A 25,480-nucleotide genomic window follows, 5' to 3' on the forward strand; every position below is an offset into this window, starting at 1 on the left:
GGCTGCGTGGCCACTGTGACCAGCCCATGACAATAGTAACAGACAATAATAATTAATTTGCAATTAAGTTGAAAGTGGATCGAACATCTGATAATAGGTGGTAATAAATGTATCACTAGATTAAAATGCTATCAGTTAAATTCACCTGCCACATGTCCACATATGAAATACTTTGAAACATGTAATGATATGATATACAATAAGATTATATGGCTATATTTAAGTAATACTTCAAGATAATAAAGATATGGAATAATTATATTAAAATTCTCTGAACTCAGCAAATTAAATATTGATGTCTCATTTCACAATTAATTTTCTCAGTCAACCTAATTTGAAGTGGTGCACTTACAGCCTCAGTATTTTTTTGGTGTGTCCAGTACACACCATTCAGCATGGTGTGCATTGGTGGTTAGCAGGATTCACGATCCATCAGTACATGGGTTCGACCGGGACCGCGACATTTAACGCTCCTGCTGTGACCCCCTTTTTGCGAAATGATGATGAAAATTGTTAAATGACACGCCATTACATGGAACATAAAAGTAGCTTATTAAGGGTTACTTTTTGAATGTTTTGCTCATAAGATGTCTAGCTCACCATCGTCTGCTAATTGAAAAGTTTAAGTAGTCACAAAAACAATTTGTCTTTATATTAAACGTCTAATATTTAAGGGCTAATGAAATCGTAAATAAACGAAAGGTGTAATTCTTGCAAAAATAATGGAGAAAGGAAGTGAAAAATTCTATAGAAGCTGAACTGCAATGAAATAAGTTAACTGCCTAAAGGGAATAACTAAAAATTCACAGTGACACATCCCATGGTCCTTTAATTGAACTAAATATATATATATTCTGATTCATACATTAATTAAATGTCAGTTGCAGGTAAACAATTTCATTAAAAAAATGTTTATGAAATTTGTACAGTAAGAGAAAATGTTTGAATGTCAAAACAAATTATCCTGGTACGTTTAACACGTCTGTTGATCCACTTGTCTGTTTTTTAAAGTAATTAATTTGTAATGGATGATGCTGCACATTTTCAGTTTTAAAATATGGGCCACGTATGAGAATTTGTCTCTGCAATAACAGAACCCTGAAATTTAAATGCTAATACCAGATCCCACAACTAGGCATAAACACGAGTTTTAAATTTGATTTACATCCTCAGAAACCATTTCCCAAGATCCAATCGAGTGTTATATCTTAGTTCAATTAAATTTTATCCCTAAGGTAGGTATAATTTAGTCTTTTAATAAGAAATAATAGCAGATCAAATATAATACCAAGTTATATATATATATATATGTGTGTGTGTATGTTTGTGTTTGTGTGTATACTTTACCTTTAGAATGTGACAAATTTTATTTTGTTAGTAAAAGAGAGGATCAGCCACTTGGGTTCTGTACCACTTCTCTTAAACACTGCTGATTCAGACTGAAATATTTATAAAATCACATCCATCTGTACAACAGTGGGATTTTTTTAGATTTTACTGAGTTCCTCCTGGCAGATGCTGTGATAATAACTTACACTTAGGCCACGACCACTTCCTTTCACTTTCTTTTCAATTAATTATTAATTGAAAATCTCGTCATTTTATGTTAAGTAGTCTGAGCTACTGACAGCATCATTAAAAAATTCAATATTGTTATAACGAGATTCTCAGACAACGCGGAAGAAAACAGACACTTCTAAAGCCAGATGTTTTTACACTTAGTAAAGAGAAAAAGAATTCTCCTGCCCCTCTTTCAAACTGTACTCCAAACATTAAAAAAAACACTATTTACTTGAAGTGCCGTATCTTGCAGATCTTTTACCCTTCTTCATTGTTTCTGGGGCCTAAGCCATATGAATTTTGTAGAACTGATTTTATGTGATTTGTATGTTTTCAGTGTATCAAAAATAAATCCATATGCATGTAGTTTTATGGGAAATATTCACTATAGCGTGACGCTAAACCAGGACTGTTGTCCAAAATTTACAAATGGAAAAATTATCTTTATCATACTTGAAATTCACATACAATATTTCTAATATTTTGAAAATTACAAATGAAAAAAATAATTTCTCCATACTGCACTTGAACTTCTAAGTTTCTCGACACAAAGCCCAGTGCCCCTTAAGTTTGTCACAAGTCTTAGATTACAGTCTAAAAATATTCACTGGAAAGGTTAGCAATGATCAGTTTTTATTTTCACAAATATAACTTTATCTTACCTTTAAAAAATGGAATTTACATCTCACGTGTAAGAAAACATCACACACAGGAGCTAGAAGTTAATATAAGTATGTATTTTAATACACAGAGGAGTAGCAGTGGACGACCAAGGTTACATATTCGTAGCCGACTCGGGCAACAACCGCATACAGATCTTCCATCCAGATGGAACATTTCTTCGGGCGTTCGGATGCTGGGGATCAGGGGATGGGGAATTCAAGGGACTGGAAGGGATCGCTGTCATGTCCAATGGCAACATTCTAGTCTGCGACAGAGAGAACCACCGCATTCAAGTTTTCTAACTGCTCCAGCAACAAACAGGTCTGTTATATCATTAAGTAAACCTTTCTCTTCAAAAAATTTGAAATTCATAAATTATATCAAAATAGTTAATTACAAGTACTCTCTCTGTATGTCAATCATTTTGCTTTTCGAGGTTTTTTTATTTTATTCCCCATATGTCAGTTTATAAATTGGGAGAAGACTCAGAAAGCCACAGTTAATAAAATGTTTTCACTCCATTTTAAAGATCTTGATATAATGATCCTGTTTTATTCAACCCAATGAAGGAAGAACATTAATATATGAATTTTTAAGTATTTAATGAATAAACCTACCATTTTCAAATGTTTTTAAAGACTCAGTGATAAAATGTAAGGCGGTATTCAAAATTCATACATTGCTTTAAAACATCAGAAGATAAATAGTCATTATTTTTCATTTTACTTTACTTTGGGGGTTGTCTATAGCTGAATTTTTGTGTATTTTCTGTGAACGTTATTAACATTTTTTTCTAGCAACTGCCAATTCCTTCTCAACAGGCCCCACCTGATTAATAGATGTGTGACCTCAGTTCAAACAAAAACCATGCCGAGAACTCAATCACCAGTGTACTCAACTCCTGGGAGAAGACTGACAACAAAATTTAACCTACGAAGATCATAACCAACCGTGGATATGTACCTGATGTACATTAGAGTATTGGTACTTAGCATGAAAATTAAAACAATTTCTCTCCATCAGATTATTTCAAGGGCAATTACTTTTTATGAAAAGTCTAAGCGTTCATGAAATAATGATAAATGCATTAAGAGATCACATTAATTGCCATGCTTTTACATGTAGGAAGCTTCTGTTATAGAGTAAATGTAACTCCTCAGTGTTTTTTAATAATGAATTATTTCATCATGTTTTGCACTTTTTCTAGAGGTTTCTCTTCTTTTTTCTACTTAATTTTTGATTTTTGCTAAGCGATGCTTCTATAGATCACTAGATACACCTCATAACCTTGAAATAAAATGGCATAAGGAAGCAACCTTAATTTGAAGCTGTTAATGTTGAATACACATTAATGGTAATTGTGTTGATTGGGTTTGGTATCCAAATCTGATTTAACACTTCAGGTAAGAAGTAAAATGGAATAGTTTTTAAATATAAATCTAGTCAATAAATATTTTCATGATATAAAATTGTCAATGTTAATTTAGAACACAGCCTTTGTAATATTTATTAATGTCTTCAGAAGTGCGTCTCCCAACTTACAACTTGTTCAGTTTGTAAAAAGTGTGTATACTTGACACCCCATCTAGTAAATAAAAAGTTACAAAGTTCTTGGACCTCTCTCTCACCTTTTTCTCCATCTCCCTCACACCCTCTCGCCTGATTTGACACCAGTTCCCTTTGATTAGGGTTAGGCTACTCCGTTTACTGTCCGGTCTCTATAAACTTAGCCCTTTGCGCTCAATTGGCTTTGACTCCGCCCTTAGTTAGCTTTTTGGTTAGTTGGTTGCAATTGGCGTATTCATCGCCCTGATAACGGAGGCAGTATGACCTCTGAAACGTTGGTTAACATCGACCAGACTACACAGCGCAACAACCCAGAAGACAGAAATCTTCATACTCACCGCCCTGATGACGGAGGCAGTATGACCTCCGAAACGTTGGTAAACATCGACCAGACTACACAGCGCAACAACCCAGAGGACAGAAATCGTCATACTCATCGCCCTGATGATGGAGGCAGTATGACCTCTGAAACGTTGGTTAACATCGACCAGACTACACAGTGCAACAACCCAGAAGACGGCAATCTTCAGACTCACTGCCGTGAAAACCTCAAATCTTATGTTACAAAAATTATTTGGATCATTTAACAGAATAACTGAGACAAAAACAGAAAGTGTATAAAGGCTTACCACTGAAACATGCTTGTATACGACAGTTTCTTGGCTGTGTTCAGATCACTTCTGAGTAACACTGTAAAGTTTTCTGGATTTGACGATATTAAACCTATCCAGTACACTACAATATTAAAAGTTGAGCCCACAGAATCTCCAGGATGTTCATTTGCTGCAGATACAAATTTGTTACTGATAGGAACATTTAACAGTTCAGTTATTACAGTACCTAAATAAAATCATGAATGTTACTTTTGAGTTAAATCAATCATAAAATATGCCACACAGCTTCAATTTTAAAAATTTTGCACCATACTGAAAGCTGTTACAAATTTTCAAATTTAAGTCAAGGATTTTAAAAACTGTATGTTTTATATTTTGTGAGACAAGTATGTTATAACAAACTGATAGGGACTAAAATTAAATTAGCATGAAATTTATTAATATAGATATTACCTATTAGTTCTCATGTAAAACCTCTGGTTGTTCGTGAGATGAAAACCGCAGGTGGACAGACAGTCGTGAACTTAGAGCCATGTTTTCCGCTTTCTGTGTTATATGACGAGTCCATAAACTGTATTTTCATTAGCCTAAAGTATAAAGTGTAATCTACAGAAACAAAAGTAATAGATGTAGTATAAATCATAATGTATTTCCTTACACTTAACAAGCTGGCTTCCATGAAGGTTACCAGTGGTATTATATTTATTTAGTGTTCTGTCTGACGACAGGTCCATATGAACAGGATCCTTCCATCCTTTTCTCGGACTGGGACCTGTTCATATACGTTCTTGGCAGATGATCCAGAAATGGTTTGCCATTGCCTTCTTCTGTGTGTGAATGGAGTAATTGTTGGGATGCCACGGAGAAACCGGGGAAGCCCCCGGAGGAAAACTCTGTGTTGCCTAGACCACGGCCTTGCCCAACACAAGTTATAAATTCGGGCACCGCCGGGAATCGAACCCGAGACCCCAGGATTACAAGGCTGTGGAGTGAAATAGTCTATTTTTATCACCACAGCTGGGAGAGGAAAAATGCATGAGGTTTGTGAAAGCCACCAGAGTGTCACATGGTTCTTACACTAAGAATTAAGTTTAGGGTGAGGGTCACTGACAGGTTATGGTACAAAATTTATGCCCAGTAAAAGTCACTTAGAATCCATTGTGTTATACACAATTACTTTTCTCATATCCATTTTAACTTTTGCTGACAGCAAAATGTTACCTCATGTGCTGTGTAGCGTACTACTACAGCAACTTTTTAAGCAACACCAATGAGCAAGTGTGCATAATATATGATTTATCCTTGACATATGCATAACTAATTTTATGGAAAGGCACAATGCAAAAAATAAATATAATTTATATCAGCTTTTCACCTGTGCATTAGGCTTCTTTCCCAGCTCGGCCACTCTAACAAGAATCTCAGTAAAAAGTCAAAATACAATTCCCATTTCTAAACAAAGATACACTTTGTCCACAAAAAGAGGCAGGTTGCCCTCAGGTAGTCCTTTGCTTACACTAGTTAACAAATGCCCTTTCACAAATGTTTCCATTAAATCATACTTTAAAAAATTATCTGAAGGTAGTCATCCTGCTTTCCACATTTGTCTACTCATATTCAAGAGCAAAACAACATGAATCATTGATTTATATTGTTTCTGTTCTCATCTGGGAATTCCTTAGTTAAAAAATGCAACAAACTATAAAAAAATAATGCAGCTCATATGATTTCATATACAACCTTCACAGAATGTATTTCAACTAATAACTCAACTCTGAAAGAAATCCGATGTCTTTTCGTAAATCACCAATTAAATTGGTTGATACTGTTTAGGAAAATAAGTGGTTTATTTCGAGAACCATAAGGTAAAAGTGAAGTCCCCCAAGCACCACACATTCCTGTTTATTCAGTTATGTTTGTTTTTTTCTTTTCATATTATATATTTTGTACTGACTCTGTAATTGGCTTCTGTAGCTGTTGAGTTAGCACGTTAAAATAAAGAATTGAATTATTATTATTATTATCTGCTGCCAATGCAGTCTGTAAGAGCATTGCCATCTTTATCAAAGAGTGTATTTCGCTTTTGCGTATTATTTAGTCCTTTTACTTATACTATGATTTCTTACTTGTCTTTTTTATCATATATTGGTTGTTTAATTGATCTATTATATATTTAGTTTAGTCTGTTTTCTTTTTGTATATGTACATATTATCAGTGTTTGCCTGTCAATGGCTACTCGCTGTTGGCAAACACTTTAATAAATGAATTGAATTTTTCCCCCCAGAAGATGGATCTGGTTTCTCGGAGACACAGAATATTTGTGATATCAGGGTTTCAAAATCATTCATGGTATATGGTTAGGCTTTTATGGGGGGCGGGGGTTGAAGTTTGAAGAATAGTTAACCTTCTTACCGACTGGGCTACTGTCGCCGTTGTGTTTATTCCGTGAATCACTCAATGGATGCAGCACAAGCACGGCGCGGTGTTGCCCAATACTGGAATTGGTCTTGTGCATCCGGTTAATGTGCGGGGTTATCTATGCCCATGAACACATGGTGTTGTGCTGTCGTGATTATGTGGTAGGTTTCCGATTGTTTTCTTGCCCTTACTGGATGAAAGTTGATTACATGTGTTTGTTCTGCCCCAACTGGAAAAACGTGGGGCATAACAGTTGACACCTGTTTTAATGGATGTTTCTAACAATGCTGTCAAGTGGCCATTCTCCAAAGTCTGAAAAAGATGTATCAAAATTCGGTAAAGACGTTGATGAAGCACCTTCTGAAAAAGGAATTACATTTGAAAATCTTTGCAAAGAAGAAGCAGGCGTGTTATCTGCATGTGCATCATCTGTTAATTGGACGAAGACTGAAATGCCAGAAACGCTTTCAAAACGACAACTAAAGAAACTAAGAAAGAAAGAAAAATGGTTAGCGTACAAGCCTATTAAAAGGTAAAACTGTAACATATATAAAGTTCAGTGTATTTCTGGGTTCGATAATTGTACTTATGCATTTTATTCATGATTTATTTTCCAGAGCCAAAGAAAAATTGAAACTGAGACAGAAGAAATTAGATGCACGTCAAAATAATGTTAAGCTGGGACCATCAAGGAAAGAGCTGAAACATTCAAAAATGTCACAGAGTAATTGTAAAGTTCGTGTAGCAATTGATTTGTCTTTTGATGACCTAATGAATGATAAGGTATGTTGTTTTCTCCCAGAAAGAATGAGTGGCATTAATTTTTAAAAATTAAGCATTATTGATACCTTTTTCTTATATCCCTAGGAAATTAGTAAATGTGTCAAGCAGCTGTTACGATGTTACAGCCTTAATCGAAGAGCCAAAGATCCAGTGCAGTTCTATATTACAAGTTTTGATGGAAGGTGTAAGGCAGAAATGCAAAAGCACACCGGGTACCAGAACTGGGATGTAAGTCTGTGATTGAAAGTTGGATTTTCAAACAGGTGAAATAAGGATATATTTTTAGTAATGGTTTCTGGCAATTTTTTATTCAATGAAAAGAATATCCAGTAATTCAACAAAATGACCCCAGATTATCAAGCTTCGTATACCACATCTCCTAGATGCCCACCTTTGTAATTTTACCACATATTGTCAACTGTGTCTGACACAAATATCTCTCAGTGAAGTTTTTTGTGAACCAGTTCCATATAAGCAGGGAATTTCTCCAGCTGCTTAGTGATGAAACTTCTCAAAAATGATTCTGCTTTGTTAGTCTCTAAGTTTGTCTTCATGTCCCCATCTGAGCTGTGCTGACAGTAGGGATGATTGATGGAATTATGTAGTTTGTTAACATTGTATTTACATCTCCAATAGTCAAATATTCTTCTTAGACTTTTGTTTTAAAATACAGTGGCCCTCAATGTTCATCATTAAGTGATTCCATAAAAGTGTGGTGATTAAGGAAACAGTGGATAGAGAGCAATATTGCACATTGTAAAAACAATTTGTTCCAGGGAAGTCATATGAAGTTGAGCACTAAACTCATTTTTCAGGTAAATAAACACAAATAACTACTAGTCTGAAGACTGCTGAAAATCTGCCGAGCCTTATCAATGTTCAATTCACTTTTATCTCCTTTGGCGTGATGATCAGAAATCCAAATCAGTAATAACTTCATTATCTGCATTTATTTATGAAGGGCACTGCTAATGTTGCATCATCTTTATTTATTTTGAATTTTGTATAAAAAGTGGGCACTATTCTTCGCTGCTTAGCATTCTCCTTTGACTTTACAAACATGGGCACTGAGTTTCTTGCAAAAGTGGAGGAAATAAAAACAAACTAGGAAGGATTGTTTCTGTTTGACTGATGTTGTTGAGGGTTAGGAACTTAAATGTGATACATGGGACAGGTGGCAACACGATGACAGATACAAAATGGTGGATATTGGAAATGAGAAGTGATGGGCTGGAAAGTCACTGAATATCTTTGTACCACTGTATATTTTATATTTTTCCTTTAGAGTCAGAAATTACTATCGTTGCCCTACAGATTTGTGGGTAAGTAATGTTTTATATTGAAAAATAATTACTGTTTTCAAACAGAATAACATGCTCTGCACAATTTTTTTCTTGTCTTTTTTACTTTTGGACATCATTTTCCCCCCTGGGTGTTAATATTTCAAATGATTAGTTTGATGTTGTTAAGAGCAAGGATGGATCAGTAAGATCATTGACATGGCTGGATGAGTGGGATTTAATTCCTGACAGACCCACTGATTTTTATCTTCATATCTTCTTCTTCTATGGCTCTCCGGTCCGTATTCGGTCCATGGCCTCCTCGATTCTCCTCTTCCATTTGGTCCTCTGTTAGGTCCGTCTGTCCGAGGCTTTGATTGAGGTTTCGAAACATCTTCCTTTTTACGGTGCAAGGTTGCTAGAATTGCGACAAACCCCCAACCTGGAGGACCAGGGTACCTGTCTTAGTCTGACCTCTCCCCCTCGACCAATCTGGCTAGGGAGGCCCTACCAGTAGGTCTTGGGATCACTGAGGTACTCAAGCCCCACCACCATGACAAGGTGCAGGTACCATTAAGGCTTTGACCGGGATGTTCTTTTGTTAAATCTTATGTGGTACAGCCTGATTCGGCTTCTAATGGTGAGGTGAAGTGTTTTCTTCGCGGTACGGTCTGGATTCGTAAATATTATGAAGACGAGCTTCGGCTTCAAAGGGTTAACCAGCTGATTTTCGTAATGGTGAGGTGTAGTGTTTTCTTCGCGGTATGGACTGAATTCATAAATAATATTCAGACGATCTTCGGCTTCAAAGGGTTAAGTGGGGTTTTATCTTCATATCCAGAACAGTTTTGGAGTTCACTTAGCCTTCTCTCCGTTATTTATAGGAGTCTCTTTCTCTCAGGAAGCAGCTTTGAGAACATAAAGTTGCTCACTCATATTCTTCTGGTACTTGCGTCTGTAATTGGTTACTTAATACACTTTCTTGCCATGGTACTTATGTACATGAGCAACTTTGTTAGCTGTTTTTACAGTATGACCCTGTTAGAGTTTTTGATTTTCACGCATAGTATTATATGTAATTCTGTGAGTGTGTATTTCTAAACCATTATCTCTATTATCTTCTAAAATAGTGTCTTTATTAATAAATTCACTGTAATATTGCATGTTTTGATCTTTTCAGGTATATTTTCATAATGAGAGTTATGCGGATGTCTTCGAATCCAAAGACTTGGTGTATCTAACGAGCGAATCACACAGTGTTATTTCTTCGTTAGAAGCAGATAAAGTTTATGTTATAGGAGGTCTTGTAGATCACAATTCTTATAAGGTAGGAGAAATGTGTTGATTGCATTTGTTTTATCATTGCCAAGCATTTGAACTACATGTTCTCTTTAAACTGGGGGATTTTTAAGGTGCGTATGAATTTTCAGTCTTTGAAAAACCTTTCTGAAAGTAAAGATTCAAATGTAACATTGATATCAGGAGTCCTGAGAAGCTCCGGCTGAAGATGCGAAGTGATGGGTGATGTCAGAGATACACAAACGCACTCGCGTGTACGCCAAATTTTGATGATACTGTCCATTCTGAAGAAAATTACTTGCCTCGCAATAATTTTAATCTGCGAGTGGTTGTGCCAGTTCTGATGTGTCAGTAACATCAGAATCCCCAATTTTATCTATTGTGCTATGAGAATTATGCGCTAATAATGATTGGTTTCTGAAGACGAGGAACGCGACACTCGTGCCTACAGAAACGGGGTACGCCAGTCTCAGGTATTGAACCCCAGACTTAATGAATATTAAGCATGAATAAATAATCATTACATTGTGATATACAGCCATAATTTATTATCAGTAATATAAAATTCAAAACAAGTAATTTCATGCGCAGTAGAGTTTTCAGAGTTCAATATTCACTTTTTCAATTTTCATCAAAAAACAAATTAATTGATAGCAAGAAATTTAAACAAAAATGGGCCTGTATTAAAGAATTAAATTGTAAGATTTGTACAAGACACCTGGCAACTCTAGCCTACAGAAATGTCAGTAATGATATATTAATGAAAATACTTAAGTGTAACGTATATTGTGTGTAATCTTTCTATCTCTCAGAATGCCCCATCCCAGTTCATGATCAGGGTTGGTCCATGCATACGCATGACCCTGCTCACAGAGGTTATGAACACTTCTGTTTTGCAAGTTAAACACTTGCAGTATCAACTTTTATAATATTGCACGCATTTGCATGTGCATGTTTGTGGAATGGGAATGAAATCACATTTAGAAGTTCTTCTTTAGCACTACGGCCCTTTCAGCGTAGCCTTGGCTTCTCTTGCGATCGATGCCCAGTCTTCCCTATTCTGTGTTTTTCTTCTCCAGCCTCTTACGCCCATCTGTTTAAGATCGGACTCCAAGTCTTCGATCCGCCGGAGTTTCAGTCTTCCTTTCTTTAATTTGCCAGGAGGTTTACTATTGATGATCATCTTACATCCTCTATCGTCACTCATTTGACATTTAGATAAACATAATGTGTGGAACATTTCTTTAACACGATTGCACTCATTCTCTCGATGCTCGTGATGTGATAATTATAGGGGGCGAATGTTAATTCTGAGCAGATGTATGATTTTGCAATGAACAATAAAGTATTTCCTCCTACAAACTCTTCCAGTAACTGTAGTTATCTCCCAGTCCAGTACATCCAATTTGTTAGCTGTGTAGTTCAGCAATATTGTCCTTGACTTTTTGTGTTGTGCAGGGCTTATGTCATCAGATTGCTGAAGAGAAAGGGATACGTCATGGTCAGTTGCCCATTGGAGAATTTCTGGAGATGAAAACCAGAAAAGTTCTGACAATTGACCATGGTAAGTGGAGTGATTTGGTGAGAATTACGTGTGGCATATAATTTTAAAATTCACAGGAAACATTTCCTGCATGTACTTTATTCTTTTGATAAATTCGTAGATTTTAACTAGATCTATATTTTATTTGATGCTTCAATTTTTTGTAAAATAAGCTGCTGTTTGTTTCTTAAACAAAGTCTAGTTTTATTCTAGCTTCATACAATTCAGGCTTCACAGATCACTGCAGAATTAATCTGTCTCTTTGATCTCTTTCTGCAGCTGTTTTTGTGATATTGCTTGAATTTAAATGTCACTAACTTAAGACGCAGTGTGGTAGAGTAAGCATTTTGACAGCTGCATCCACTGCTTGCCAGTTTGGCTCTTTGCTCCATTTTCCAATTTTATTGTTTACTTCAAAAACTACATCTTTCCAATCTTTTTTAATTAGGCTTCTACTTGTGTCAGTTAGTGGTTAGTATCTGGGTCTCCATACTGTCCTTATTCTTTTTCTCATTTGAGAGACTTTTTTTGGAATTCGCTCATAGTCTTGATATCACAATCTGTTTTCAGTTAAATGCTGTACATCTTGTGTGTTGCTTTTGTTGAATATCCGTAATGTCTAACTGAATACATGGAGCAGAGTCACTCTGCTAGTCAAGAAATTCTCTGCCTTTTATGCAACCCAAACATACATTACTTTACATGATTTGAAGTTCCTGCCTCGACCATTCAAACTAGGGTCGGTTGCTGCTCATGGGAGGTTATCCTGTCAGGCAACTTGTTCAAAAAATTTGGTTGGTTCTCTGGGGTTTGAACCCAGAGAGGGAGGGGCACTTCGGCTGAAGGCCTCTGCGGCTTGGTGGGGGGGGGAGATCACTTCAGCTGAGGGCCTCCATGATCGGTGTAACTGGATACCACAATTGTCACCTATATATACCTGTCTGGGACCAGTCCTCGTGTCTGGACCGTAGCCAATCTGAGCTGGCAACAGGATACATGGATCACCTTGTAAAAGAAGCCATAGAGATCTGCATACATCCCAATAACTTCAATAGGGACAGAGGTTTCACCTGGTGTTTGGCATGGTATCCCATGACAGATATGCTCAAACAGTCCGGCGGAAACACCAACACGAGGGTCACACAATACAAGTGATTGATTCCGCCTACTGGCCATGAAGAACGGTCCCAGACAGGTATATATAGGAGATGACAGTGGTATCTAGTCACATCAGAATCCTGATGATGGGGACGAAAGTGGTTCCCAAAACATCGGATACTTAGTGTAACCAATTGACGCGGTTGATGGCCTAAGAAGATTTTAGTGATGTGTTAATTTGCTTACAAGTTCCTGCCACTGATCCTTGTTTTGAGACACAACTCTAGTTCATCCTTTTCCATCTTATTTCCGTAAGGTGCGTGTTAATGTCCTCACATGTACGTCTAGGTCTTCCAATTGATTTCTTCCCTTCAGGTTTTCTGACCACAATTTTGTATATATTTCTCATCTCTCCCATGCATTCTACATGCCCCACTATCTCACTCTCCTTGATTTGATCATTCTTTCATAATTGAAGTATTCATCACAATATACAGGGAGTCCAGAAAATATGTATACACACATTCAATGAAGGCATTTTAATAGACTAAACCATTACATACATCAGCATTGTCACTTAGTGAATTAGCAAATCTAGTGTAGGTGTTGAAAATGACCACTGTTAGCTTTGTGGCATATTTGACGGCACTGACCATCTGACTGACAAATGGCCACCAAAGTTGTTGCTGGCTTTGTTGTGTACGCTGCGTCATTCAAGTGACCCCACAAGAAAAAGTCAGGTGAAATTGTGGGGGGATTCATCAGATCCTCTGTGTCCTATTTGTCTGTCAGGAAAAGTATTGTCAAGATAGGCCCTGACATCATGATGGTAATGTGAGGGGGAGGGGAGGGGGATTTGCCCTGTCTTGTTCGTACAAGTCGTCATCTCCATTCACCTGATGAACAGCGGGGACATTGGATTCTTGAAGCATGTTGAGGTGTGCAGCACAGTTACTCTCTTCCCTTCAAAGAGGAATGGTCCCACAACACCCCTAGATAACACACCACATTTGACTGAAAGTTTTGATAAATTCACTGCCTTGTCAACAAGAATATTTGGATTTTTTAGAAGTCCAGTACACACAGTTACACCAGTTCACTGTACCATTCAGCCTCAACATCACCTTATCAGTCTATACAATCTTACCCACTTTCCTCTGAATCCATTCACAAAACTCAAGTCTGCAGTCAGAATCATCTTCAGTCATTGTATACAGTAACCTTGCCACTTGGCTGTTTAGAGAATCTGGCGTACCCTCGACTTGGAAATCCCGATCTCACTAACACATAACCTAAAGATATATTCATTGGTCATGTGAACTGCAGTGACCTCATAGTAGAAGTGTTTTTAGTTGCTGATTTGCGTGATCTACGAGACCACGTGTTGTTCACAGTACCATACATCTCAGCTTTATTTTCAATTTGTGTAGTTGGTAGTTGTGTTGGAGGCATGGTTTAAAATTCACATGTCCACCAACTTTGCACTTCAACACATTCTCATATTTTCAGTACCACTTTAAAATTAATTTGCTTTGCTCGAAACTCAACCAGCCTTCCGCCATTTTGTGTATCTGAATCGTGGGCGAGTTAAGTGTAGACTATACTATGTTTCCCATAAAAACGCAACCCACAGAGATCGTTGACAAGGTTGATATTCCATATTGTAATGTGTATACATCTTTTTGGGGCACACTATTCTTTATGTCTATGTGAATGAAGTTGCTCATTGTGTGCGCGTGTGTAACCCATATTCTGCGTGGACAATGAAGGTTCCTCTCTAGTACTTACTTTCCATTTCTTTTTAATCTGCTAGTCTTTGTACAATCTTTACCTAACAATTCGACATCAATGAAAACAGTATGATTTCTGCATTTCAGTGTTTGAAATCATCTTGGAAGTAACAAGAGGAAAGTCTTGGAAAGAAGCATTACTCAATGTCCTGCCGCCCAGAAAAGGAGCTGTTGAAAAGGTGGAAGAATTTGAGACATTTAGTACTTCTCAGTGCATTGAGAAGAAACCCATAAGCACTGTTCCAGAAACAGATACAGAGTAATGTAGACCCACAGTAAGTCAATGTTGTTGTTATGTTTACTTTGATGTTTGCGACAACACGACTCTCGCTTGGCGTTGCCAGTTGTCTGAGATGTATTTGATATACAGGATCTCAATAAAGAACCTTTACAACTGAGGAAAAGCACAGAAAACCTCAGGGTAGCCGAGTGGTCTGGCCACTCGTTGCGCCGACTTGGCCATCTTTTGGGGACAGCTTCGGCTGGCCTGCTGAACATCGGCCCTCCTCGGTTGCCCGGAGTTGCCGGACTAAGGGGTTCCCCACACCAGTTAACTTTAGAGTCGAAATTCACGGTCAGTGCTCTGATGTGGTCGGCAAAGAGCGGGATCCTCAAATCCTCGTGTATTTGCTTGTTACTAACGTACCAAGGCGCGTTAGTCGCAATGCGAAGACACTTGGATTGCAGAACTTGCAGCTTCCGGACATGGCTGCGGGCAGCTGACCTCCAGATCGGGCATGCGTAATCCATCATGGGACGGATGAGCTGCTTATAGAGCAACACACCGTTCCTGATGGACAGGCCACTTCTCCTATTGATGAGCGGGCCTAGCACACCTAATCGTTGCGCCGCCTTCTTTCCCACCTGGTTCACGTGCGCCGACCAGGTAAGCCCGGTGTCAAGGGTGACCCCTAGTGCAACCGCCCTTCCGCTGACTGTTTTTCTTCTCACTCTGGTTGCCCCGGGATCAAACCCAGTAGCGTGCCCGGTTTGCTTGCGGTTACAGCTTGATATAAAGCGGAAGGATATAAGGAATAATAATTGGTGTAGGGTTTGTCGGCGAGCAAGATTGTCCGACTCTCAGGGATTATACGGGGACTGTGATAGTTGGAGCGGCCGTGCGCCAAGGACGTGAAATCTGTGGGGATGATCAACTGCAGACCACACCGAAGTCACCTTGGAAATATTCCACCTTTTAATTCCTTTCAATTAGTTATGCTGATTTTTGGGCAGCGCGATGATTCGGCTGTTGTATTTGTACTTGTAATTTGATGAATCGAGGAGAAACTGTCTGCTTGCCTTGAAGAACCGAACTTTTTAGAGAGCGAGCCCCAACACAACCTCGCTTTTTATATTCCCGCAACGTAACTGTTTTTGAATTTTGAATTGAATATGACAATCCGATTCGTCCCCCAAAAAGTCACTTATGACGTCGGAAACGTGCCGAACAGCCACATTCAAATTCCATTGGTCTGAGTCGTAGTGGAGCAGCGGTCATCTGGCAATCGTCACTTCACACCTACTAGGGCGCCCGAAACCAACGTTCACTAAACCGAATGTTGGGGGAAGAGACTTTCACACGCCAGGATGGCGCCACTCTCTTTCCCAATGTGATACATTGGACAAAGCCAAAACTTAATAAAATCACTCAAATTTTGATGAAGTGAGGTGTACCAAGTATCATCTAATCACACCTCCTTCGTTCATATAAACCAGATTAATATGCCAAAGCCTGGTTTACCCCTCATCTCAAGTTTCAGTCCGTTCGTGAATTGAACCACGGACCTGGACTGGCACACTAGATACCGCGCTGTTTTGACCCATTGGATCGGCTGGCGGAGAAACTGCACTGCCCTGGGCTGTTGGATGTGTCTTCTCGCCGAAACGAAGAGAACCGCGGTGCTCTTCGAGACGTTGATAGCAATCCTCCAGGCCCTAAGCCAGAGTTTCAGTCTACTGAGGTACGTCTCCAGATACCCGACGAGACGCGTTGGGCTACGGGATGTAACTACGAGAGCCGTGTCGTCCGCGTACTGTGCTAACTCGACGTGGCGGGACGGTGTGGGTATGTCGTTGACATACGGACTGAAGAGCACAGGGGAGACGAGTCCGCCCTGAACAACTCCTGCCCGCATGGCACGACGTGTGTACGTGGCCGACTGGAAGGACGTTTGGAAAGTCCGGTCAGCGAGGTAGGAAGAGATGGTTTTTACCAAGTACGACGGGAAGTTGAGGACGGTCAGTTTGTATAGGAGGCCTTGGACCCAGACTGTGTCGAAGGCTTTGGCCACGTCCAGGAAAACCGCGCCGGTTAGCCGCTTCTCATCAAGGTTTCTGTTGACCCTTTCGACGAGGCGAGCCAGCTGTAACGATGTGCTGTGTCTGAGTCGAAACCGAAACTGCTCGTCGCGCAGCAGCCCGCGTTCGCTGACCTCGTGTAGGACCCTTGTTAAAAGGATCTTCTGACAGAGCTTGCCGACCGTGTCAAGAAGACTTATGGGTCTGTAGGAAGAAGATAGCGTGGGATCCTTCCCCGGTTTCAGTATGGACACCACGCGAGCGTGTTTGCATGCCGAGGGGAAGTGCTGCCTACGGAGGACCACGTTGAACCCTTTCGTGAGAAAGGTTATCGCGCGCCGTGGAATATGTCTCAGGACCCTCTTCGGTATAACGTTGGGACCCGGAGCCTTGCCAACCTTGAGTCCCTTGATGGCCTGGATGACCTCCGAGGGACTGGTTAATTTCGGTTCACTTGCGGGCGCATACGCGTATGCTCGCATCGCCTCGTTAACCATGTCAATAACAGCCGGGTCCGACGGGTCGTCCACCGGCTGGAACTGGACCTCAAGTTTGTCGGCCAGGGCTTCTGCCTTCTCGGAATTCGAGAGAGCCAGTCCTCCCGGCACTAGCAAGGGGGCGACGGAGTGGGGACTCGCATCACCCGCTTAGTCATCTTCCAAAGCGACTGGTCCTCGCAGTCTAAGGATTCCAGCGTGTCGCACCTCTGGAGTCGGTTGACCTGCGCATTGAGAGCGGGGTCCCTCGTGATCTGCCACCGCCTCCTCAGCCGGTTCTTCAGGCGTATTTCATCCTGAATAATAGCGGGCAGGGGCGGTCGCCTATCAACGCGGGGTCGAAGCTTGGGAGCGGACGCCGCTATGCACTGGTCAGCTCCTCGAGGCAAGCCTGGAATGCATCCCAGTCCATTCTCGCGAAGTCAGGGCGGTCAGGTAGGTTCTGAAAGGATGATCGGCACGTGCTGTCGATGAGGACGGGCAGGTGGTCTGAGCTGCGCGCGGGTCAGACAGTCAGATGCACTGGTAGGACGAAGTCCTTGATGAGAACAATGTCAAGGACACCGGGGGTTCCGTTGTGTGTGTAGGGACCCGTGGTTGCAGTAAGTGGAAGGAAGCCAAGGCGGCCGCTGCAAAGCGTGCCAGAGGAGAACGCGCCCGAAAGGACGGCGTCTCCACGCTCTTGCTAGCGCTCTCATCGGCGCCAGCTAAGCCTTCTCCGGAACTGGAGAACCTGGGCCATGGCTGGAACCACGTGGTCCGTAGTGGCCGCGTCGTCAAAGCCAAGGCTGCGAAGAACCCCGCCTCAACGCCGCCCGGTGTTATTACACGGACTGAGCGGCGGGCTGTCCCTAAAGTCGGCAATGCCAAGCCCTCTCGTCCTGTAGTGCCGGTGGCGAATCCCACTTCACCTGTTCCCAAGAAGACTGGACCCGCCCCACATAATGTTCAGTCTCCGCTCCAGGGCATCACAGATCTCCTGGAGAAACTCCCGACCAAGGCCTGCGTCGAGTTGACACGCCGTCTTATCGCCGCGTCCCCATCCGGGGAGGCCCGATCGCGATCCTCAAAACCGTTTTCCTTTTCAAAGCCGAGTATGACTGCGCGGCCTAGGAGACACGGAGGTAAGGCCTTGCGGCTGGCTTACTGGAACACCGACGGTGTTCTCGGCAGGAAGCTGGAGCTGGAACAGTTCCTCGTTGACCACGGAGTCGACGTTTGCCTCCTGAACGAGACTCACCTCACGACGGGTCGGGTCTTGAGGTTCGCGAACTACGTTTGCCACCGGGCGGATCGCCCGACGCAGGGGGGAGGCGCGGCGATCCTTGTCCGTAAGGGCATTGATCATTACCCTGTGCCGGTCTCGGGTCTGCAGCAACTGGAGGCAACCGCCATTCACCTGGTGATGACAAATAGGAAAGTGAAGCTTGTGGCGGCATACCTCTCGCCCACGCGGCTCTGGATCGAGTTGGACCTGTCCGAGTGCCTGAGCGGGGGTGTCCCGGTCCTATTGGTTGGTGACCTCAACGCGAAGCACACGGAATGGAATTCTAGGCTGATCTCTGCGAGGGGTACGCATTCGGATGTAAGTATACGACTCCCAAGAGGAACTTCGTGTGATCGTTGATGGCAACGTCCAATGGGCATATGTCACCAACGGATGATTCCTCTATCTTCAGTTTGCGACTCACGTCGATGGTGCGGATCGGTTTGCATTCACTCACGCTATCTACGTTTCTGTAGATCGCAACACCTCCAGCGGCGGAAACGTTCGCCGGTGGCTCGGACGACGTAGACGGTCGATTGCGACGATTCTCGATCACAGTGTTCTTGCAAGCCTTCATCTCGAAGCCGCAGAGTTGCACGGGTTTCGCATCGTCCATCCATGTCTCGCTGACGGCCAGCTGTCTTCTGCGTGAGCCACCAAACTTTGGGCGTTCATAGCTGAGACGATCACGACCAGTTGTCGCGAAATTTCGTCGCCTTCGTCTCGTACGTTGGGCATTTCAACGTCCCGCGTGATCGCGGTTAGAACGGAGTCTCGTCTGCAGAAGTCGCTCACTTGTTTCGCCAGCGTGGGTAGCCGATGTTTCATCATCCGTTCGTACTCGTCACGAATTTCTTTGACTGCCGGTGCTCTGTTTCCGTATCCGTGATAGAAGTTGTAATCGTCCCGTTCGTTAGTCACATACAAACCATCGAGCGTCGTTACTCTGCTTATCGCGTTGATTCTGCTGTGACTTGTCGTAGTTGAATACAACCTCGTCAGACGTGCCACCCTGCGAATTGTGAATCTGATTCCGTCTGCACTTCACTGTACCACCCAGCGGGATGTTATCGGACATAGTCGCGATGGGTGTCCACTTCAAATCCAAGACGTCGCGTTTGCACATCACGTGTGATTTCGATTTCACTCGACACATCTGGCCCATGCTCGGTTTCGGAAACTCCAACCAGAGACTCACTCGCTGCCGTAGGCTGGTTGATGTAGACGGTTCGTCGTGGTCGGTCGGTTGCTGTTCTTCTGTTCTTCTTCCTCGACGGCGGATTGATCGTCCTCAGTTAGGTGTTCGATGTGTTTCAGTATGCCGATTACACCGTTCACGAGACCGTCTTCGACATCGAAATTCGTCGTGATCATGTAGGGATATCCAACTGCGAGTTTCAAACTGTACGGCAAGCCACCTGCTTCGACTACACTCATCTTGTGTAGTTTGCGTCTACCGGCTGCGATCTCCGTTTGATTCTTGTGACCTAGCATCTTGTCGTCGGCGATACTCTCGAACTGTGGCACGATCGCGCTGTTGTTGTACGCGTCCACATCGTGATTCCGATGAAACAAACGAATGGCACTGGCCAAGTTCTCGTTGCACCACGCCTTGCTTCGGAAACGAGCTTCGATCAACTGCTTCTCGTCCGGGTCGAGTCTGTCGCAATTGCCGATCTTGGTAAGTATCGCCGAGAACGTACAGTCGCTCTGTCTCATCACCTGCTCGAGTGGATAATAATTCAACGATTGCCACAGCACACCCCCGCCGACTATGTTGCGCGCTGCTTTGTAAACCGGCGTGGCGTTAACGGGCGGTAGCTGACGAAAGTCTCCGCAGAACACCAAGTTGACACCGACGAACGTGTTTCTGTAGTTCTGTAACACCTCTCTGGCCATCGTGCCGACTCGCCTGGACTGTGTGATTTTGAAAGCCGAATGCACGGTCACGCCACCCAAGTTCACCGCCGCTTTGCCGGTGGATGAGCAAACGACGTATTCGTTGCGAAGTGAATCTGTTGTAGGTCTCCATGAGTAGCTTTAGCACGTAGGTCTTGCCGGTGCCCGCTGGGCCCGTGAAGAAGATCTGAATGGGATCCGAATCGGGTGTGTGCAATCGATGTATCGCCTCGAGAACTATCCAACGCTGTCCGGTGTTGGTGCTTCGCATCAACCGACAGTAGTCTTGCTTGGGCATAACGTTGCTGCGTTGGCGCACAGCCGATATCCCAGTCGAGTTGGCGACGGACTCGAAGTCATCGTTGTTCTCCCGATCTGCGCGCTGCAGAACGCTTCTGACGAATTCGTCTCGTTGCTCGCCCGAACCCAAAGTCAAAGTCCTCGCACATCTGTCTTAATTCCTCGATCACCTTCGCGATGTCGATATTGGACTCGTACTCGGCTCGCTTGGACATGATCTCCGCTTCCCTCTCGTCGTACATCCCCAGGAAAGCGTTGCGATCTAGAATCTCCACAGCCTCGTTTCTGAAAGGCAAGTACAGCGTAACCATCTCTCGCTTATAATTGACCACGTCGTCCAACTCGTAGCATCTGTAGCGAATGACTAGCGGCGCAGACCTCCTTCGATACTTCCTACCGATCACAGCCGCCGAATCGTAAGGAACGTTGTCCGTTCTCGGTGCTAGCTCATCCTCACTCACATCGCCTTCTTCGTTGAGGCCTCCGCCTCTTTTGTTAACCGGCGTGTACCACGCGACGAAATCCGCGAGACACTCATCTTCCAGTTCCACGTGTCTCCCTTCGTATCGCTGCACGACCGTCTTAGTCCAGATGTCTGTGCTGTTGTCGTCTAACTTCTGCTTTCCGTTTACGCGCCTTCTGCCGTTCGTGGGGCCACACAGTCGGGATGTAGCTCACTTCTGGACTGCTGCGACGTCATCTCTACCGTGTTCAACAGTTTCAGACTAAGCTGCTGCATCAATTGCAGATACTCTTTGTCCGGATTCAGTTCCTGCAGCTTCATGAGTTCGCGGTGCAGGTTGCTTATGCCTCGGTTGGATTTGTTAACGTACTCGACAACGTAGGCCGCGCAACTGTACTCCTCCAGTATGAACTGCAGATCGCTGTTCGAATTGAGCGTCCTCGCAATCCACGGATTGAACGTGTTCGTGTAGATCTCTGAGAAGTTGCGCTTCAACACCAGCGTGGGGCGACGCAACGTCGCTCTGATAGTATCGAAGTAAGATGTCATCGTTAGGTTGTTGTCGACCAGAAACTCCTCGAGGGAATCGTAGTTCTTCTCCTCGAGCAACTTGCGCCCGTCGTCTTTGGCCATCTGCAGCAGCACTCTGGTCTCGTTCATCGGCCAGACCGGAATGTTGGAACCACAAGCGGTCTCCCCTCGCTTCGTGCATTTGGTTGGCATACAACTCGCCTGGTAGATCGTCTCGACTAACCGAACACAAGTCGGTTACGAGCTCAATCGTCTTGGGCATGTTCTCGGGGATCTTCTCGCGCGGATCGTAAGGAAGATCGTGGGCTTGCCCAGCTGCCGTATCTTGCGCGTGATCGACTCCGTTTGCTTCACGCAGCGAAACATGTTGTAGATGCCTTCTACGACGCGCATGCGCAGTATTTTCATAGCCATGTACAGAACGTGGTCGGCTGTTAATCCGCGACGGATATCGCTGGTGGACATCATGTACGGCGGGACTCGTACGTTGAGATCGAACTGCCGGTGTACTCCGTAGTATATCTGAGGAAACGACAGCTCTTCAGCGTAAACGTCGTATATGATATTGATCGGTGTGGCGTGTTCGGGAACCGAGTCAGGTTCCATGCACTCGATCGGGCAGTCGTTCTCGACGCTCTCTTCTTCGTCCGCGTCAATCGCACTCCAGTCGATTTGGATATTTTAGTGCTTGTACAGCGGCTGTTTCACCAAGTAGCGCGGCCAAGCCTTCACGACTGCATTTCGCACGAATCCACTCAGATAACTCGATTTGTGTATCAAATTCTTCTTTATGTTGACGTTGAAAGCGAAGTCATCGTCCATGCGTCGCGGCAGCTGCTGCACCATCATGTTAACGTCGACCGGAATGTTTATAACTTGGCCTACTATGCCGTAGTTGCCCTCGTAGCGGAGTCTTCGGATCTACATGAAAGGCAAGCGCGGCAATATCAACCGAGCGCTGATTGGATCCAACAGCGGCAAACCGACGGGCTTCGGTGGATATCTGAAGCCCTTCGAGAGCGACATCGCTGGGATCTTCTTTTGTGTCGAGCGACTTATTGCAAGTGCCGAACAACTGAAACACGGCTGTATCCTCACCGGGAAACGGGGATTCGAGCAGTGGGATCTGATGAGCCTTCACCTTCTTCAAATCTTTCGCAAACCACAGCCGATCACAAACGCCGCAAGACAAACCGAACGGATTGTTCACAAAGACGGCTTCGAAAAGTTCGTCGGCTGCACTCCACTGATCGTGCATGACATCGATTCTGTTGATTTTCACTTCCATTGGGCTCGCAGTCGTCTTCGGTAGATGCGGGAGCCTCGTCTGAGCACTGTACCTCCATCGGCTCAGCGATAGCGGCCGTCGAGGTGCCCGCGCCGAAGTTTGCCGTGCGCGCCGCGTCGACTTTCCGACGTTCCCGAAGCCGTCTCACTCGTTCCTCCACGGACATGTCGATACTGATCGATGGCTGAATAGACAACCTTCCCGATGAGATGCGTTGCTTATATTTCCTCTAGGCTTTTCGGTGAATACGGGCCAACATCAGAAATTTTAATATTACACGAATTATTTTTGATTTGTCACCAACAAATATTTTACAAAGTTCACTTCTTATGGCTTAAATGGAAAGATCTAGAGTCGCGAGACATACTGACCGGAAAGTTTTGCCCACGAATAAAATGCCCGCCAGTCGATTCGCACGTCTCAAGTAGTGAGAAGTCGCATGTCCCAGTTCTTGAGAAGTCGAATGTCCCAAGTCGTGAAACGTCGTATGTCAAAAGTCTTGAGAAGTTGTATGTCCCAAGTCTTGAGAAGAATGTCCCAAGTCGTGAGAAGTTGTATGTTCCAAGTCTTGAGAAGTCGTATGTCCCATGTCGTGAGAAGTCGTATGTCCCAAGTCGTGAGAAGTCATATGTCTCAAGTCGTGAGATGTCGCGTGTACCAAGTCGTGAGACGTCGCATGTCCCAAGTCTTGAGAAATCACTTGTCAAAAGTCTTGAGATGTCACTTTTCCCAAGTCTTGAGAAGTCACTCGAACCAAGTCTTGAGAAGTCACAAGACCCAAGTTTTGAGAAGTCACATGTCCCAAGTCTTGAGAAGTCACTTGTTCGAAGTCTTGAGAAGCCACTTGTCCCAAATCTTGAGAAGTCACTTGTCTCAAGTCTTGAGAAGTCACTTGACCCAAGTCTTGAGACGTCACTTGTCCCAAGTCTTGAGAAATCATGTGACCCAAGTCTTGAGAACACACTTGCCCCAAGTCTCGAGAAGTCACTTGTCTCAAGTCTTGAGAAGTTCTTGTCCCAAGTCTTGAGAAGTCACTCGTCCCAAGTCTTGAGAAGTCACTCGTCCCAAGTCTTGAGAAGTCACTCGTCCCAAGTCTTGAGAAGTTCTTGTCCCAACTCTTCAGAAGTTCTTGTACCAAGTCTTGAGAAGTTCTTGTCCCAAGTCTTCAGAAGTTCTTGTCCCAAGTCTTGAGAAGTTCTTGTCCCAAGTCTTGAGAAGTCACTCGTCCCAAGTCTTGAGAAGTTCTTGTCCCAATTCTTGAGAAGTCACTTGTCCCAAGTCTTGAGAAGTTCTTGTCCGAAGTCTTGAGAAGTCACTCGTCCCAAGTCTAGAGAAGTTCTTGTCCCAAGTCTTGAAGTCTTGTCCCAAGTCTTCTCTGCTTGTTTAGGGCTGTGCCTCACCCGTCTTTGCTGAATTCAAAATTGTTCCGAAAATTTCGAAAATTCTTAGTTTTCTTCGCGTTTCACGCCATTTGCAGACGTTTTTAATTTTTGAAAATTTCGAAAAATTTTGAAAATTCTCAAAGGGGTACCCCTTTGAGAAATTTCAAAATTTTTCGAAATTTTCGAAAAATCGAAAAACGTGGCAAATCGTCTAAAAAGCGCACAAAACTAAGAATTTATGATAATTTTCAACTTTTAATTTTTTTCCGAATTTTCCGAAAATTTTTGGTTTTGTGCGCATTTCAGAAGGTTTTCAGTGTTTTTTGATTTTTCGAAAAATTTGAAATTTTTTTCTTCTAAATTTGACCTGTCCCATCTCTATCAGGACTAGACTCCCAAGTCTTGAGAAGTCACTTGTCCCAAGTCTTGATAAGTCCTTGTCCCAAGTCTTGAGAAGTCCTTGTCCCAAGTCTTGAGAAGTCACTCGTCCCAAGTCTTGAGAAGTCACTCGTCCCAAGTCTTGAGAAGTCACTCGTCCCAAGTCTTGAGAAGTTCTTGTCCCAAGGCTTGAGAAGTCACTTTTCCCAAGTCTTGAGAAGTTTTTGTCCCAAGTCTTGAGAAGTTCTTGTCCCAATTCTTGAGAAGTCACTTGTCCCAAGTCTTGAGAAGTTCTTGTCCCAAGTCTTGAGAAGTCACTCGTCCCAAGTCTAGAGAAGTTCTTGTCCCAAGTCTTGAAGTCTTGTCCCAAGTCTTCTCTGCTTGTTTAGGGCTGTGCCTCACCCGTCTTTGCTGAATTCAAAATTGTTCCGAAAATTTCGAAAATTCTTAGTTTTCTTCGCGTTTCACGCCATTTGCAGACGTTTTTAATTTTTGAAAATTTCGAAAAATTTTGAAAATTCTCAAAGGGGTACCCCTTTGAGAAATTTCAATTTTTTCGAAA

At 42.9% G+C, this 25,480-nt stretch overlaps 2 protein-coding genes across 11 annotated transcripts in view; both read left to right on the forward strand.

Moving 5' to 3' along the window:
• The window catches only part of tn (tripartite motif containing protein thin), a 64,984-nt gene extending 61,151 nt beyond the window's left edge, over window positions 1–3,833 (forward strand). For 7 of the 9 annotated variants that reach the window (XM_022072394.2, XM_087354718.1, XM_022072388.2 and 4 more), the window contains 2 exons: window positions 2,312–2,544; window positions 3,045–3,833. In XM_022072394.2, the coding sequence (XP_021928086.2) occupies window positions 2,312–2,544; window positions 3,045–3,168 (357 nt within the window). In that variant the 3' untranslated portion in view covers window positions 3,169–3,833. Of the gene's footprint in view, window positions 1–2,311; window positions 2,545–3,020 lie in introns of all 9 variants that reach the window. The other 2 variants (XM_022072393.2, XM_022072386.2) reach the window with 2 other exon arrangements.
• Window positions 3,834–6,911: 3,078 nt separating this feature from the next.
• LOC110833855 (tRNA methyltransferase 10 homolog A) lies at window positions 6,912–15,019 on the forward strand. Of its 2 annotated transcripts, XM_022072384.2 has the most exons (6): window positions 6,913–7,354; window positions 7,440–7,605; window positions 7,690–7,833; window positions 10,066–10,212; window positions 11,643–11,748; window positions 14,703–15,019. In XM_022072384.2, the coding sequence occupies exons 1-6, from the start codon at window positions 7,095–7,097 to the stop codon at window positions 14,876–14,878; spliced, it is 999 nt and encodes a 332-aa protein (XP_021928076.1). In that variant the 5' UTR covers window positions 6,913–7,094; the 3' UTR covers window positions 14,879–15,019. The 2 variants fall into 2 exon arrangements, with proteins under 2 accessions (XP_021928077.1, XP_021928076.1); XM_022072385.2 differs by lacking the exon at window positions 10,066–10,212 and having other exon boundaries at window positions 6,912–7,354.
• Window positions 15,020–25,480: the final 10,461 nt, after the last annotated feature.

The sequence above is a fragment of the Zootermopsis nevadensis genome, unplaced genomic scaffold (genome assembly GCF_977971745.1).
Source record: "Zootermopsis nevadensis isolate Lab colony 2312 unplaced genomic scaffold, Znev_1.0 Znev_ptg000002l, whole genome shotgun sequence".
Taxonomy (NCBI): Eukaryota; Metazoa; Arthropoda; class Insecta; order Blattodea; family Termopsidae; genus Zootermopsis; species Zootermopsis nevadensis.